Source organism: Enhydra lutris, unplaced genomic scaffold (genome assembly GCF_002288905.1).
Source record: "Enhydra lutris kenyoni isolate GAN:26980312 unplaced genomic scaffold, ASM228890v2 scaffoldscaffold9, whole genome shotgun sequence".
NCBI lineage: Eukaryota > Metazoa > Chordata > Mammalia > Carnivora > Mustelidae > Enhydra > Enhydra lutris.
The window spans coordinates 10,915,263-10,933,503 of record NW_019154093.1 but is presented as its reverse complement, the minus strand read 5'-3'; the positions used below and the strand labels follow the sequence as shown (position 1 = coordinate 10,933,503).

General features: G+C 39.7%; 1 protein-coding gene across 1 annotated transcript in view; it reads right to left on the bottom strand.

Moving 5' to 3' along the window:
- The window catches only part of LOC111143391 (zinc metallopeptidase STE24), a 40,996-nt gene that overhangs the window by 4,674 nt on the left and 18,081 nt on the right, over nucleotides 1–18,241 (bottom strand). The window contains exons 7-9 of the mRNA XM_022497095.1: nucleotides 15,257–15,441; nucleotides 3,302–3,406; nucleotides 71–214 (exon numbers count right to left, since the gene is read on the bottom strand). Of these exons, the coding sequence (XP_022352803.1) occupies nucleotides 71–214; nucleotides 3,302–3,406; nucleotides 15,257–15,441 (434 nt within the window). The remainder of the gene's footprint in view (nucleotides 1–70; nucleotides 215–3,301; nucleotides 3,407–15,256; nucleotides 15,442–18,241) is intronic.

The window sequence follows — 18,241 nt, the reverse complement described above, 5'->3', positions numbered from 1 at the left end:
CACTATTCTAAAGGTACTAGATTTGAAATGCAAGGGCATATGTGAGATAATTTTAACAATTATACATTACCTCATTATAAGGTGAAAAAATAAACTGGAAGATGATCAATAATCCAATGAGAGTGGGTTGGCTGGTATGAAAACCAAACGCAGCAAAAAGCTCCTTTCGACCAATTAATACGGCAAACAAGAAGAAACACAGGAAAGAATTCATCTAGAAAGAAAGACACAAAATTTCTAACTACATAATAAGGTAATTTCACTGTGGGATCAGAAGCATGAAAAAACTAGAATCAGACATCAGGGTGTGGTTCTAAGAATGGTGTTAGTATAATCACAGAAAAAGTTATTCTAGAAAGAAAAGTAAAACTTCCCCAAATGTCTAAGCTGTATAGTTTTCTAAAAGAACAGGCTTAAGTGGAGCCTCCTATGACTGAGGGTTTGAAGTGGCAAATAGCAACAGAGTTATCTTCTTTCTGTAGAAAATTGAAGGGCTAGAATGGATTCTGGCTTTGTTTGCACTAAATCATAATCAGACACAAGGCCTTCCACCTCATCTTGATATGGAAGCTCCAAAAAACCAAGATTTCCTTGAATACTCTTTTTTTTATTTTTAAAGATTTTATTTATTTGTTAGAGAGAGAGCACAAGCAGGGAGAGCAGCAGGCAGAGCAGGCAGAGGGAGAAGCAGGCAACCCACTGAGCAGGGAGCCGGATGTGGGACTTGAACCTGGGATCATGACCTGAACCTAAGGCAGACACTTAACTGACTGAGCCACCCAGGCATCCCACCTTGTACTCTTTAGGACCACTGGAGCTGTACTGAGTAGTTAGGTCCAAGAGAAAAGTAGCCGCATCTTTAACAATAAACGAGAGGAAAAAAAAAAAATCAAAAGTCTGCACCAAAATATGAGTAAAGAGGTATTGGAGTAAGGTTGGAGAACAAATACCATTCTTCCCCTTGGCAGGTCAGGATCTTGGAGGCCAGAGGTACCATATGTGAATGTGCTGCTCTAAACCATTTGCCAGATGACCCCAAAGCTATCAGCTAAGAGTGAGGCTAGGCACAAGGTTCGCCAGCTGGCCCAGGAAGGAGTGCAAGCAGCTCTGCCATTCAGTCCTGGTAACTCAGTGGAGCCAACATGACAAGCTCCAACAGAAAACTTCACGCACAGGGAAGGCCCCTACGATTATAAGCTATGTGTGCCATTTATGTCAAGTAACTACTTGCTTTTTGAAAAACAACTTTGCTTTGCTACTGGGCCCATCCAGGGACTGATTCCTGACCATCGGACACTAGGATCCTGCATTCTGAGCTGCCCCTCCTAAACGGACCCACCTATAGCCAGGAAAATGTTCCGCCCCAAAGCACTCCAACATCAGGCTAAGTGGCGTACATGCAAGTGGGAATGAAGGATGTCACGAAGAGAGAAGTTAAATGAGCAAGTGGCTCATACTCCCAGTATCCCAACTCCTGCCACGCTGCACCCCTCAATCAACCCTTACTCACGGGGAGCTCCCTATGATCATTAATTGAGGATAAAAAATTTGAGCACATTTTACAAATAATACAATATGCTGGCACTGGCTGAAAGGGGACTGCTGTGGCATTACAGAATCACTTGGGGCTGTGTCTGGAAAACAGCGGTGAAGGAAATACTCTCAGTGAGGGAAATTTTAGGTAGTATATCTAAATTTTAGGCAGTCTGGAAGGATAGAAGGTCTGAGCTAAGACTATATAATCACTGGCAAATAATGGTATGGCTGAATGATCAAGGCCTTGGAATGAACTCCAGGACGGCTAACAAGATCTGGAAAAGAGGTATGCGGAAAAAGTTCCAAAATTATCCCAGAGTACGATAATACTTTGGACCAATGTGGATGTTCACTAAAAGAATCCACAGTAGGGGCACCTGGGTGGTTCAGTGGGTTAAAGCCTCTGCCTTCAGCTCAGGTCATGATCCCGGGGTCCTGGGATCGAGCCTCACATCAGGCTCTCTGCTCAGAAGGAAGCCTGCTTCCCCCGTCTCTCTCTGCCTACTTGTGATCTGTCAAATAAATATACAAAATCTTAAAAAAAAAAAAAAAGAATCCACAGTAAAGGAGACTGTCAATAAGGTAGAGAAGATACCTGCTCTGTGGATGTTAGTCGGCTTCTCTCCCCAGTCACTCTAGGACTTGGTCAAGGAACTTTTGAACAAAGTGGCCAAGGTGCCAGGGCTGGAGTCAGTGCATTAGTCAATAACCACTGGCTTTCACTGAGTGCACAGTCTATTAGAAGGGGCAGTCAACTCCACCCTGGGTCAGGCATCACACACCACAGACCAGCCCACTATCTCGAGATAGCCTGATTCCACTGCACCCCTTCCTTTATGAAAACAGCACAGATTTTCCTCTTTAGACCAAACTCGGATTTAGACTTATTTACTGTCTTACTTATTGCTATCTATCCACACAACTAGCCTCAAGCCACAGATTCATTTTCTACTGAAAGATGCAAGGCAACAGAAGGGCCCACAGGGGCTCACAAGCCTTCTCATGCAGACCGTCACCAGAACCAGTGGGCCTTTAGAAAGGTACGAAGACCCACTTCTGATCCTTATATAGTTCCTAAGTATGGTGATTGGACAATTACGCTGTTGTGTGTTATCTGCCTCCCTCAAATCTTGTTACCTTGGCACATTACCCCTCTGACAGGAAAACAAAACAAAAACAAACACCCACTTCAGACTGGGTTTAAGGCCACATCTGCTCAGAAGCAGTCAACAGGATATAGTACTATTTTGCCCAAAGCCTGACAACTGTGGTAACTGCTGCTTTACAGCTGATTTAGACCCCAGAGGAGGAATGTTATAGGAACTGTTACTTTCTTCTCTATAGCCACTACAGGTCTCTTCAATAATGGCTTGTAAATGAGAAAGAAAGTTTAAAAAGAAAGCATTTTAATTAATGTCCAGCTTATCAAGGCACACGGCTTTTGATCTTCACAGTTCCTAGAGCTGAGTGACTCTGGAGGTGGCCACAATGGTGGCAACAACAATAAACACTGACACGGTCCTTACCGCTTCCACACACTACTCCAAACTCTTTACATGCCTTAGCTCATTTATTCTCACATCAGTCAAGATGTAAGACTGGGACGGAGACAGAGAGAGCTTAAGGAACTTGCCTGAGGTCATAGGTAGTAAGTCAGGGAGCCCTGAGATGAAGCCACCTCTCCACCAGACCACCTCTCCTGCCTGCCATACTTCCCCTTCGTTGACTATCATGCCATAAAAAGAGAACTGTCACTCCCACTTACCTGGCTGATAATGATATTTTTGACTGTGTGTCCCAACTTCCAGTGCCCCAGTTCATGGCCAAGTACAGCAAGGACCTCCTCATTTTTACATCCTTGTTTCTTATTCTAAATCAAAGAATGCATTGAAAATAAATTAACAACCTTCAAAAAGTTTATGCCTTTTAACCCAGTAAGAGGCCTTCTTAGATTCTAACTAACTTAAGAAAACAATCAGACCTTTATGCAAAACTTCTCATCCACTTAATAAAACATTCTCTGAATCACTCCATGGTAGACACTGGGTTAAACATTGGAGAAAGAACCATGAACAAGACAGATATTCCCTGACTTCATGAAGCTTACAGTCTAATCTGGATTAGGAAAAAAGAATGCTAAAAATATAAGTATCAATAGACAATATTTAAATAAATCATGACAAAGTTATATGACAGCCATATTGTTTCCAAAATTATGTTCTGACATGGGGAAATGGTTTATTAGGTGAAGAAAGCATGATACAAAACTAAAAATAATGACTCCAATTAAAACTAAAAATAATGATTCTAATTATGAAAAAGTGTAAATGTAAAATAAAAACACAAATACAGAAAACAAGCTGGATGTATATCAAATGTTAACAGCAGCTTTTTCTATATGATACAATTATAGTGATGTTTATCTGTTCTGTATCTTTCCTATATTCCAAATTACCTATAAATAAGCACGTATCACTTATGATAACCCCCCCAATACGCCATGAATTGCCCTTTAAAAAATTGAGACTTCCAAGTTAAGATGGCAGAAAGAACATTCACAATTCACAACTAATGTGACTCCTTCCAAAATCCCCAATAAAACTATAGTCAAGGGAACTTTTTTAAAAGATATAAACCCGCATGGATGGGGAAAACATGAAAGGTGACTACAGCAACATTCTGGAAGCAGGAAAGCAGATAGGCATATGAACAGACTTAGCAGATAAAGAAAGCTGACTCACAAGGCAGCAGTAGACCGAACAGAACCAGCCTGATTTACACCACAGTCTGCAAAGGGCTTGCGAACTAACAATACTAGAACTGGAACTGGGAGAAAAGGGGAAGGCCCTACAATAAGAATTGGGTACGAGAGGCTTCAGAAGTGTAAAAGCTCCAGATTCCTTCTTCAACTCCACACCAAAAGGCAACTGCTCCTCCCTCATCGTGGCAAGAGCCCGAACATTTATTTTCTCTGGACAGGGCAAAAGAAGAGAACCTTTCAAACAAGGGTTGGGGATAGTGGAGGGCTAGAGTGCACTAGCAACAGACTATATATCTGGTCAGCTGTGGGTACGGTATGCTGACTAATGACAACCCTCTCTCCTGACCCAGTCTTCTCCCTGCACCTGGATCCCCGAACACTACCCTCCAAGCAGAAGATCAAAAGAGTACTCCCTGGGAACTCTGACCACTCCACCAGGAAAGGCTGGAGGATACTAACACCAGGTGTTGTCCGGCCAAGAAGCCCACCCAGGCCAGCCTATAGCGAAGCCCAAAGTTAACACGCCTTATCAACAGGCTCAGAGATTCCAATCAAGTTTTTAATCCCATTCTCCTACTAAGGAGTAGACAACCAAGAATTACCAGATATATGAGGGAAATTGTTAAGATGGGAGATTCAGAAAAAGAGCAGTATGAAAGAAATAGACATTATATAAGGAGAAAATTTTAATTTTTTCGAAACCCTTCAAGACATATGAAGACTGGGCCAGGAAAGGTGAAAAAAATAAGTACGAAAATTGCTAACATTTATTAAACAATGACTACATAGACCCTCTGTGCTAAATACTTAATTATGTCATTTATACACCACAACCGCCATATGATATAATTCTTATTATTTCCACTTTATGGTTGAGAAAATCTAGGCACAGAGAAGTTAACTAATTTCCCTCTGGCCACACAACCAAAGTCTGGCATTTGAAGCCAGGCAGTCTGGTACCAGAGACCTGTGCTTTCAACTTCTACACAACTATGGATGTAAAAGGAAATTATTCAACATTCATCAATCAAATAAAATAATTTTAGTTGACACATGTGTAACCACTTGCATACTATTACAGTACCGCAAAATAATTAAACATAAATGGCAGATGGTCTTATCAATGATGAAATACGTTTACTAAGCCACAAAAAATTGTTTATAAACTTCCCAGATTCAATGTAAATAGCGCCAATACACAATGAACAATGTAATCTTATACACACTCACACATGTACACATATTCACTCATCAGCACAAACAAACATACACACACACACACACCACTAGATGCTAGCTTCTGGCAATGTTACTAAATAGTCTGAAAAACTCTCAGATATCTAAAAATGCTTATTAACAGGTTACAAATATCCCTTTAAAAAATTTTTAAAATTTTATTTATTCATTTATTGGAAAGAAAGAGAGAGAAAGTGTGCACACAAGTGGGGAGAGGGCAGGGCAGAGGGAAAGGGAGAAACAGGTTCCCAGCTGAGTAGAGAGCCCCACATGGGGCTCAATCCCAGGACTCTGAGACCATGACCTAGCCAAAATCAGCCACTTAACTGTCAAACCCTTGTTTGAAAGGTTCTCTTCTTTTGCCCTGTCCAGAGAAAATAAATGTTCGGGCTCTTGCCACAATGAGGGAGGAGCAGTTGCCTTTTGGTGTGGAGTTGAAGAAGGAATCTGGAGCTTTAACCACCCAGTAGCCCCATAAATATCCTTTTAGACATATAGTTTAGTTCATTAGAAAGTAAGGGGAAGTCAAAGGTGAGGAGTTGAAATTGAGATCCTTTGCACAAATCCATGAAGAACTATACTCTGAGTCAGATCACATGAGCTAGAAAAAAATATGGTGGCAAAATCACCCAAACGTGTCAAGTCTTACCTAAAATGGGGGAAAAAAAGCGCCTCTGATTAAAAATCATGGGGCGCCTGGGTGGCTCAGTGGGTTAAAGCCTCTGCCTTCGGCTCAGGTCATGATCCCAGAGTCCTGGGATCAAGCCCCGCATCAGGCTCTCTGCTCAGCAGGGAGCCTGCTTCCCTTCCCCTCTCTCTGCCTGCCTCTCTGCCTACTTGTGATCTCTGTCTGTCAAATAAATAAATAAAATATTTTTTTAAAAAAATCAAAATCAAAATCATGGGGCACCTGGGTGGCTCAGAGGGTTAAGCCTCTGCCTTCAGCTCAGGTCGTGGTCTCAGCGTCCTGGGATAGAGCTCCGCCTGGGGCTCTCTGCTTGGCAGGGAGCCTGCTTCCCTCTCTCTCTCTGCCTGCCTCTCTGCCTACTTGTAATCTCTCTCTCTGTGTCAAATAAATAAATAAAATCTTAAAAAAAATCAAATCAAAATCAAAATCACGATTGGTATGGTCCAGAAAAATCCCAAACTGACAGATTAAAGTACTTCCGGTTTGGTAGCATTGGGGACAAATGACAGAAGCAAATGCAAATCCTCTAAATGAGGACTGCACCCTAAACTCAGACCCCTCAGGATTCCTAAAGATTAAAATCAGTGACGCATTTTGAGCTCACAATAAAAATTGCCAAAGACTTCAAAAAATGATGGAACAATGAGTAAGAGCAGAAAAAATAAAGAGCATCATTAGCTCCATAGGACTTTAGATAATGGAACTATTAGATACAAAATACTTTTTTTTTTTTTAAAGATTTTATTTATTTACTTGACAGAGAGACATCACAAGTAGATGGAGAGGCAGGCAGAGAGAGAGAGAGAGAGGGAAGCAGGCTCCCCGCCGAGCAGATAGCCCGACGTGGGGCTCGATCCCAGGACCCTGAGATCATGACCTGAGCCGAAGGCAGAGACTCAACCCACTGAGCCACCCAGGCGCCCCGATACAAAATACTTTTAAAAGCATACTCTACACAAAAAAGAGATCTAAGAACATGAAGAAGAATAGGAGATATCCATAAACAACCAAACTGATTTGAAAAAGAAACAGAGCTTTAAAATTAAAACACAATGGGCTGGTTAAAGAATGGAATAAAGATACCCAGAGAAAGAATCAGTGTACTGGAATGTAGAGACCAAAAGATGGAAAATATAAAAGAGTGATTACCACTTGTGGAAGACAGAATGAGCTATGTATGTATCATTCATGTAAATGGATATGGATGTAACATTCACCTAACTGGAATTCCAGAAAGATAGACTGGTGAGAATGGGAAAGAGGCAACACTTGAATGTGTAATTGGCTAAGAATTCTCAAAACTTCAGGAAAGATCTAAGTTGTTTGATATAGGAACAACAATACATCCCAAGTAGGACTGAGATAAAGAAGTCCATACCTACAGAACATGAAAATCAAAGAGAAATCTTAAGAACAACCACACAGAGCTATAAAGAAATGACAATAAGCCCAGAGCAGATGTTTTCAACAGGAACAAAGTAAGCTACAATGTAATGGAATGGCATCCTTTTTTTTTTTTTTTTTTTTTTTTTATTTATTTGAGAAAGAGAGTGAGCACAAGCAGGGGAAGGCCAGAGAGAGAGAGAGAAGTAGACTGATGTGGGGCTCGATTCCAGGACCCTGGGATTATAACCTGAGTCGAAAGCAGACGCTTGACCAACTGAGCCACGCAGGCGCCCTAGAATGGCATCTTTAAAGTGCTAAGATAACGGGGCACCTGGGTGGCTTAGTTGGTTAAGTGTCCACCTTTAGCTCAAGTTGTGATCCCAGTGTTCTGGATCAAACCCCAGGTGGGGCCCCTGCTCAGCTGGGAGTCTGCTTCTCCCTCTCCTCTTTCCCCTCCCCTCTATTTGTGTTCTATCTCACTATCTCTCTCTCTCTAATAAATAACTATTTAAAAATAAAAATAAAGTGCTAAGATAAATAACTAAATAAGAGAGTCTTGAATTGACATTCAAGGATGAGAATGAAATAAAAACAAAACCCAGAAATGTCCAAATGTCCAAAAACAAAACCCAGAAGTGTTTTAGCACCATATACTTCTAGAAGAAGTAAAGTTATGTCTAAAAGGAAGGTATATGATGAATAAGGAATGGTAAACAAAGAAACAGGTAAGCATAGGGATAAGTCTAAATAATGACTGTATAAAATAATAATAATAATTTGTGGGGTAAAAATTAAACAAAACTAAAACACAAGATGAAAGGAATAACTGGGTTAAAGTGTGTATGGTCCCTGGACAGGTTAGGAAGCAGTGAAGATACTGGATATTTTAAGATTTTAAGTTATATATTTTAAGATATTTAAGTTGTAAATTAAGTTAAGCTTAATTTTTAACAGCAGTCATTGAAAGAACAATCATACAAGAACCTTCCAACCTGAATAACAACTCAAATATAATTTTTTTTAAAAACCCTGATACAGCTCTAAAAAAAAAAAGCAGGAAGGTGCATGTGTGTATGTTTGGGATTAGGGTGGGGTATGGAAAGGACAGAAGAAAAGGGCACAAAATAATATGGTAGAAATAATCTCAAATATATCAATAATTACAACATATATAAATAAACTAAGATTTAAAAAAAAAAAAAAAGATAGTGACTCTCAGTTCGGATTTAAAAACAAACATAAGGGGTCGCCCAGGTGGCTCAGTCGGTTAAGCGTCTGACTTTGGCTCAGGTCATCTCAGGGTCCTGGGATAGATAGAGCCCATGTGGGGCTCCCCAATCAGCGGGGAGTCTGCTTGTCCCTCTCCCTCTGCCCTTCCCCACACTCATGCTGTCTCTCTGATAAATAAATAAAATCTTCAAAAGATAAATAAATAAAAATAAAAACAACCGTAAAAACAAAACCTACTTATATGCCCTGTATATGGCATCTCAGACAGAGGACGGTAAGGTGGGAAGTAAAAGGATGAATGAGATTGTGGTGGATGGCTGTACAACATGACGAATATACTAAAAACCACTGCACTGTACATTTAAAAATAGTAAGTTTTAGCTCAGTTTTTTTTTTTTTTTTAAAGTAATGGATGACATCTAGCAAACTTTAGCCAAAAGAAGATTGGTGTAGCTATATTAACATCAGACAAAATCAACTTAAAAGGCGACTCAAGGGGTGCCTGGCTGGCTCAGGTGGTGGAGCATGGGACCCTTGATCTTGCAGTGGTAAGTTCAAGCCCCATGTTGGGGGTAGAAATTACTTAAAAATAAAATCGTAAAAAAAAAAAAAAAAAAAAAAGATGACTTAACAGCATTATTAAAGAAGGTCACTACAGAATGGTCAAAAGTTCAATTTAGCAGGAAGATGCATTAATTCTGAATTTATATGTACCTAATACTATTTCTTTGGAATATATCAGTTCTGACAAATCTTTTAATAGAGGATGTAACATACCTCTCTCAATAACTGAAACGTAAAGCAAATAAAGTATCAAAGAGATATAAAGATTGGAACCAAATAATAAACAAGCCTGATCTACTGACATACACAGTATATTGCAACAAAGAATTGGAGAATATGCATCCTAGGAAAGTGAAGGCTAAGGGTTTTGAAATAAACTGCAGCTACTTAACAGGGTGAAGTACAAAAAAAAACAGATGAATATGGAACTGATTTTGTTTTATACAATTCAGAAAAATGTAACCTAATAGGAACACAAACGGCCACATTTATTCTACCACTTTCCCCCTCCCTCCCCAATTCCTCTGGGTAGATACATGAGAAAGAGGATAAACAGATTTGCAAGATAGTATTGATATTTATTATCTCTTTTCTTTTCAAATATTAGAATTTAGGTCAGAGCACATCTAGTAGGCGAAGAAAAGAATGAGAAAACTGACCTAGTTCTTTAAAAGGCAGAGAGACACATGTGTACCTGTACCTTCAGGGCTGTTAAGCAAGAGTACCAATTTTGAGCACCAATTAACAGACATCTATTACAAGGGGGAAATAAAGAGTGAAAATTCACATATGAAGATATTCACAACAAGAATATTTTTAACAGCAAAAAACTGGAAACAATCCATACATCCAATAGGAGAATGATGAAAAAAATGATAATTTATAAAGATGAGAAATACATAGTAAGATACTTATGGTCAGCTGAATTATTCATGTTTTCTAACTTTTCTATTGCTTTCATAATAAGCAAAAATGTGGCTGTTTGGTTTAATAGTAATAATAATAGTAATAGCTCTCATTCCGCAATGGCCTACGTGGCAGACACTGGATGTATTAGGCATTTTACATGCAGTTCACTATTCTCTACTACAGTAAGGCAGCTATCTGTAGCCTCACTGTAGATAAGGTAAGGCAGTCCTCAGACTTTGTTTTCACTAGCTGCCAGCTTCCCAATATGAACTATGAATTCTTTCATAGAACTAGCTCTCTGCTAGATAGCACAGGCTTCTGTGTCCTAGCATGAGGCTGGTTTTAGAACACTATTAGAAAGTACACAGAGTCACAAAGATTTGGAATGACGACAGCTTAATAAACAAGGGTCACTTCCCACACAAAGAAGACTTACTTCCTTGTGATAGATTCTTGGACAAAATTAGATTTCCTTTACTTCCCAAACTAACTTCAAGTAAAGGAATAAAGAGAACTATCACACATCTTCTACTTTTCTATATCACTTTCTTTTTCACGAGATTTACCCACTGACTTGTTTGATCCCAGTACCACCAAACTGGGTGGGGCGGGGGGGGTATTATCTTCATTTTAGAGATGAAGAAAAGGAAGCTGACAAATTAAAAATGTCTTGCTTCAGATCATCTTGCTAGTGAGTAGTGGATAAATCCCGACCCCACATCTCTGGGACCTGTGCCCTTTCTATTACTCTTATTAACTGGGAAGACTTACACATAACCCTAGTACTTGCTGGGACATACTTCTTTTCTTCCCCAAAAGGGCAGCTTTTCTATAGTTTTATTTTTTTCCTTTTACTCAAACTACTTTCAAGACAGGTTGTTCCAAACATTGTCTGTCTCCAGAAGGATAAAATGCCAGAGTTAAGTTTCCTCAACATCTTTGAAAATGTTAATAACCAATACAGAACCATTCACCAAAATGTTACTAGCTCTCTCTGAGAGGAGGGATTTCAGATCACTTAGTTTTCCTTCTTTAGACTTCTATTAAAAATGAAATGCTGGGGGGCGCCTGGGTGGCTCAGTGGGTTAAGCCGCTGCCTTCGGCTCAGGTCATGATCTCAGGGTCCTGGGATCGAGCCCCACATCGGGCTCTCTGCTCAGCGGGGAGCCTGCTTCCTCCTCTCTCTCTACCTGCCTCTCTGCCTGCTTGTGATCTCTCTCTGTCAAATAAATAAATAAAATCTTTAAAAAAAAAAAAAATGAAATGCTGGGACGCTTGGGTGGCTCAGTCGGTTGAGCAGCTGCCTTCGGCTCAGGTCATGATCCCAGTGTCCTGGGATCAAGTCCCACAAGGGGCTCCTTGCTCAGCGGGGAACCTGCTTCTCCCTCTGCCTCTGCCTGCCAGTCTGTCTGCCTGTGCTCTCTCTGACAAATAAATAAATAAATAAAATCTTAAAAAAAAAAAAATGCTTCCTTTTCTCTCCCTCATCCAGATTGAAAACCATCTTTGCAGCCCCCCACCCCACTGCGCTGTACACAGTAGGCATTCGGTAGCAGGTGACTAAACCACTGTTTCCTAAACTTCTGCTACATCTGTGTGCTCTTTGTGTGATTATTTACTCAATAGCTTTCTTTAAACCAATTCACTTTTTTAAAACTTAGCCTTGTCCTAAATGGCCATATTCATGAAATCGCTGTATGCTAGTTCTATCTCTGTCCTAATGTACCTTAATAAATATACAGCTATTCAAATTTAAAATACTGCTATGCTACCTAAAACAGTGGTATGGTACATGCACTGGAAAGCACTACAGTTAATGAGTTTTGAGTCAAATTTGTTGTTGTTTTTATGAAGTTTTTTATTTTAATTCCAGTATAGTTAGCATACAGTGTTAGTTTGTGTACAATGTAGTGATTCAACACTTCCATAAACACCGTACACTCACCACAAGTGTGTCCCTTAATCCCCATCACCTACTTCACCCATCTCCCTGCCCACCTCCCCTCTGGCAACCATGAGTTTGTTCTCTATAGTTAAGAGTTGGCTTCTTGCTTTGCCTTTTTTTTTTTCCTCCTTGCTTGTTTGTTTTGTTTGTTAAATGCCACAAAAGAGCAAAATCATATGCTATTTGTCTTTCTCTGTGTTGAGTCAGTCTTTGACTTCCTTCACTCCCCATAACAGCAATCACCAGGTACTTTAAATCCATCTTTTACCATGACTCTTGCACTTATTCTGATTCTCACTCTAGTGCAGACCCTCATTATCTTGGTTACCTTAATGCAATAGGCCCCTAGAAGTCACCCTGCCTCCAGTCTGCTCATCCTGTATGCTGCCACTAAACTGTAATCTTCCTAAAGCAAGCTTTGGCTCCTACACAAATCAATCTAACCCTTTCAGGTCACTGGAAACCACTCGATGTCTTCAGGAAGAATTTTACAAACTGATCCCAGTCTACCTTTCTATCTCCATCTATAAAAATCCACATAATTATTAGTCTTAGGATAGCCAACATGTAGTTTTGTTTTGTTTTGTTTTAAATCTCTATAGTTTTATTCATTCCATACCTTCAACCTGAAAAGCCCCATTCCCAGTCAAAATTCTACTTAGGTCAGGTATCTTCTCTTTTAAGAAAACTGTCTATTAGAATTCTCAGTAATTTCTTAACTTCTAAAGGCCACACTATTATAGCCACTTTACCACACCCTGCTTTCATTTATGGGCTATTTGTATTCATGGCTAGTCTCCTCTACTACAGGTTCTTCAGGGCAGGACTATGTCTAATGTATCTTTGTTATGTAACTTATACCTAGATGCTAAAAATTTGTAGTTATCAATGAAATTAAGCAGGCTTTTCAAGTCAGCAAAATAACTCAAACTCCACTCAACACACTTCTAAAGACTATCTAATCTTTTGTAGGATTTAAGCCAAAGAATAATGTTCCCCTAGATACCAAAGGTCAGTAATTTCATTACATTGTTTGAAATGGACCACTACCTAACGTCATTGTTTGGCTATGATGTTATCTGCCCCCATCCCCACACCCCTGAATGTGGTTACCTCTTAAGCAGCCTGACTTGCTCAACTTACATGATTCCGCTGTGCTGCCTCTGGGTTACCCTTTCTGGACTTCAGTTTTCCTACTGATAAGATGACCTTAAGATCTCTTCCTAGCTTAAAATCCGGATGCCTATTCAGACCAAAGTGACTTTTATTCCAACATCCTAACTGGCAAGATAACCCCACTTCAAAAACAAGCAAAATCAAAGCAGTTAGCCCTCTCCCAATGCTTAATTCCTTCACAGACTCTTGCCTCATGTACATATTTATGATAGGCTAGGCACTTTAGACTATATTTTTTAGCATCAAAATGGATGTTCAAAAGATAATAGTTATTTTCTGGTAGTTAAAATGTATAAAATGGAGTACAAGGTATTTCCCCTATACCGTTTCATTTACCTCCCAACCCTAAAAGGCAGGCATCTATAGCCCAGTATTTCTCAACCAGGAATGACCTTGCCCCACAAACCCTACCCTATCCCCCACCAGGGCCATCTGGCAATGTCTGGAGATATTTTTGGTTGTAACAATTGACGGGGGTAGGGAAGGTTGATACTGGCATGTAGTGGGGAAAGACCAGCGATACTGCTAAACATCCCTATGATGCACAAGATACTCTCCCACAACAAAATTTACCTGGCCCAAAATGTCAATAGTGCCAAGGTGAGAAACCCTGCTAGTATCACCCTTTAGTTAAAAAATCCAGAACAGGGCGCCTGTTTAGTTTAAAAATCCAGAACAGTGGCTCAGCGGGTTAAGCCGCTGCCTTTGGCTCAGGTCATGATCTCAGGGTCCTGGGATCGGGTCCCGCATCGGGTTCTCTGCTCTGCAGAGATCCTGCTTCCCTCTCTCTCTCTCTGCCTGCTTCTCCATCTACTTGTGATCTCTCTCTGTCAAGTAAATAAATAAAATCTTTAAAAAAAAAAAAAAAATCCAGAACAGAGCTTAACTTACTTGCCCAGAGTTACGTAAACTCAAAATCGTCTCTGAATGACACCAAAGCCAATAGCACATTCCCATACATACACAAATACTGACAGCTGTCTCTGATTAAATCTGGGTTGTTTCTTATCACTATCCCTTCTCCCCCATTTAGTCTTGACACTTGAGATCTTGCTTATCAGCCTCGGCTCACCTCATCCAGGGAAGAATTCAGAAAAAGTTTCTGAGACTTAAGTCAGATTTAAGAAATGTCTTCTTAAAAAAAAAAAAAAAAAAAAGTCTTCTCTTGTGCTCGCACTGCATCCGGGATACATAGCTTCACTGTTACAATTATCATATTGTACTGGGCTTCTTCTCTTTAGACCATAAGCTCCTCGAGAGCGAAGTTTCCCTCTTATTCTTACACTTCCAGTGCCAAGCAAAGTGTCTCAGCACAAAATGTGTTTCATAAATATTTGTCAAACAAACAAAAGAAAACTGACCACACTGTACAGTGTACCCAAGGACACACAGCTAGTAAATGACAGAACCAGGATTCAAATCCAAGTCTCTCCAGTGCCGAAGCCTATCACTAGCGTGTCTCAATGAGCTAAAAATCAGATGTTTACCTTCTCTTTATCCTGCCTGGGAGAATTCTCTGAACATAAACATATAAGGAATATATACAATGTCCCTGTTTTAAGGATAGCTTATAGTCATAAGAATTTTCCTATCTTATGCTTCCAAGTTTCATGTGTATGTTCTGCAAAAGCTTGCAAGGCAGTTAGCATATAATAATAGTGATAATCTCTCCCAAATACCAGAATTATAAAGGGGCCATTGGATTCTTATCGGACAGTCTCCTTGAATTTACCGCTCACTACATAGAAACTGATGTTATTGTGAGTTGTCATAGGAACTGTTTATAAAAACGAAGCCAGGGTCTCTTAGGAAAAGAAGAACTCACTTTAACTTTAGCTTTTATTTCTTCACTGTCCCCTTCTCCATCTTTGCGGGGTTCCATGCCAGACTCCTCCAGGATGTCTTTGTTTAGTACAGAATACTCTTCTAGTAGAGTGTCAAACAAAACTATTCGCTTGTTCTTGAAGAAGCCATAAAAATAAGCATTGCTGTGGGAAGAGCGTTTAGATCCTAAGGAAAAGACAGTTCAAAGCATGGAAAATAATTAAAAAGTTTGGGGTTCTTTGGAGAGACTCCTAGAAATTGCATTACCGGAAAGGACATTAACATTTTCAAACTGTTTAATACCTGAAGAAAACTGTTATCAACATAAATCACCACCTGCAGTGGAGAGCGTCTGCTTCCCTAAAGTTTTGCCAACAAATACTTGTGCTCGTCGCAGCTTTATAGCAATAAGTAAATAAGTCTAAATATCCAATAGTAGTGGAATGATTAAATTATGGTAGAGCTGTGAAATGGAATTTTAACCAGCCAGAAAAAAAGCAATACTTCTGAAGAATCTTAACAAGACAGGAAAAAGCTCACCAATATACTGTGGAGGATATAAAACATATATATATACATAGTTTTATTATTGTCATGGAAAAAAAAGTATATGTAAATAGAAAAGCATAGAACAGGCCTATAAAGACATATTTCAAAATACTGAAGTGTTTACCACTGGCTTCTAGAACTATGGATTTTTTTCCCTCCTTTATACTTTTCAAGGCTTTTTAAAATAAGTATACTTACTTCTATTATCAGAAAAAGTTAAAGCTATTTTTAAAGAGACTGGGGAAAAAAAATACCTAACAGTATATGGCTAACGAGAGCTGAACTATAGTTAATTTTTTAATTTGCTTCTTTATATTTTTCTTTATTTTCTAAATGTTCTACACTGTGCAGGGACCTGTGTGGTTAAGAGCAGACTTTGGGTTCAAATCTTGGCTCTGCCATGTAGTAGTTGTGTAAATGTAAGAAATTTCCTTAACTTCCTTGAGCTTTTTTTACCAGTTTATGACATGAGGCTAATTTCTACCTGACTGAGCTGGATTAAAGATTACATGATAAATTCTAAGCGAATCAACCCATATACTGCCTGATCCATAAACTATTACTATTACTTATACACATTTTTTAAAAGAAATGATAAAACATTTGTTTCTCTTGAGAACTTGAGCTATCTCACAGAAAATATATATTCTATATCTACTCATACTTCTAATATAAATTATGGTTAGCAGTAGGTTTAGGATACAGTATTTTCTACATATATAGCAGTATGCTTGGAGTATGTTTAGAATTTAGGAAGGCTTTAATTAAGTTGTAGCTTATTTATTTTATTATTTTCTCATTTTTTGGTTTCATTGCCTAGAAGAGCCAAACATGTGGTCCAATTCTGACAGTGGTATAGGACCTCAGTATCTGGAGTATCATGTGTCAGTCAGAGGTCTTACAGTTCTCTCTCATTTCTGTCTTCTCCGATTCTAATTTTTAAGTACAAGTATTTCTTAAAAGCTGCCTTAAGTTATTTATGGAAACAGGCAAACTGTATACTTATAAACAAAATAAAGTTAATGTCTTAATATCTCCCACTGGTCCAAATTTCTCAAAGTGTAGCCCAAGGAATACCTATACCAGAATTATCTAGGGGCACTTGTTAAAAGCAGATACTAAAACACCTGGGAACGCAGCCCAAGAATCTGTCTTTGAACAAACTTACAGTCACTAAAGCTTATAGGAGTCCCTGCCCTAGACCATAAGCATTCTGTGTCACTGTGCTGGCATATAATATATATTCAATGAGCATTTACAGAATGGGTTGATGAGGCCACTTGAAGTAATATACTTAAGAACTCTGAAAACCAATGTAAGGCATTGCCATCTGTGTCTTTCTGTTTAATGATGTCTTACCTTCACCTCTCAGCAGCATTTGACACAGCTGACCACTCCCGCCTCGAAAGACTTTCTTCTCCTATCTCAAAAGAAATACCACTTTCTCCTGGACTTCCTACCTCCATGGTCTCTCCTCCTCAGCCTCCATTACTGGCTCTTCCTCTCCTGCTGACTCCAACCTGAAGCCCCTTCTCTTCTCTAAATGCCGCCATCCATGGCATTAAACAGCATCTGTGTCGGATGCTTTCCTATCAATATTCTGTCCCCGACCTCTCCCTAGAACTCCAGGTTCATATATCCAGCTGCCTATCTGCCATCCCTACATCTCCACAGGGATGTCTGTAATGCAGATTTGTTGTTTATATTCCTGTGTGTGTATGCCTGTATGTGCGCTTTTCCCCTGCCCAGTGTCGAATTCTCCTTTCAGTGTTGAGGGACTTTCTCACCATGTAAGTATTGTGGGAGACTCCTGGCACCTGGCCCACGCCCTGGCTCAGTCAATCAGATACACCCACCCACTGGGGACTCTGAAGATTGAGCTAATTACGCAAAGAAGAAAGGCAGTGAGGAATTAATGCCATGGGTGCTAGTGGCAGGATGTTAAGAGAGCAAACTGCCAATTTCAACAGCAGATTCGTCAGCAGACTGGTTCTACAGTGAGATTCTGAGCTCCTCCTCTCCCTGGGAATAGCCCATTTTCCAAGCTTGTAAACTTAACCTTCCTGATGATTTTGTGAGCTATCAAAGATTGTCTCAATAAGAAATCTTCCTGCTTCGATCAGCCATAGTTGGCTCACTGCTTATTCGGAGCTAACCACTGCTTGAGGAATTCTAATACAGTGTTCAACAGATACCTCAACATATAACAGAACTTAATCCCCCCACCCCCACATCTGCTCTTCACTCAGTTTTCCCATCTCTGTAAACCACCATTTATCCAGCTGCTCAGGTCAAAAATCTAGGTCATTACCCTTAATGCCTCTGTTTCCCCAATTCCTTCACAGGTAATCTGTGAGTAAATTTCTTCAACTCTCCCTCTGAACCAGATCCCCAGTGCATCTACTTCTCTGCATAGATTACTACTGTAATATCCTAA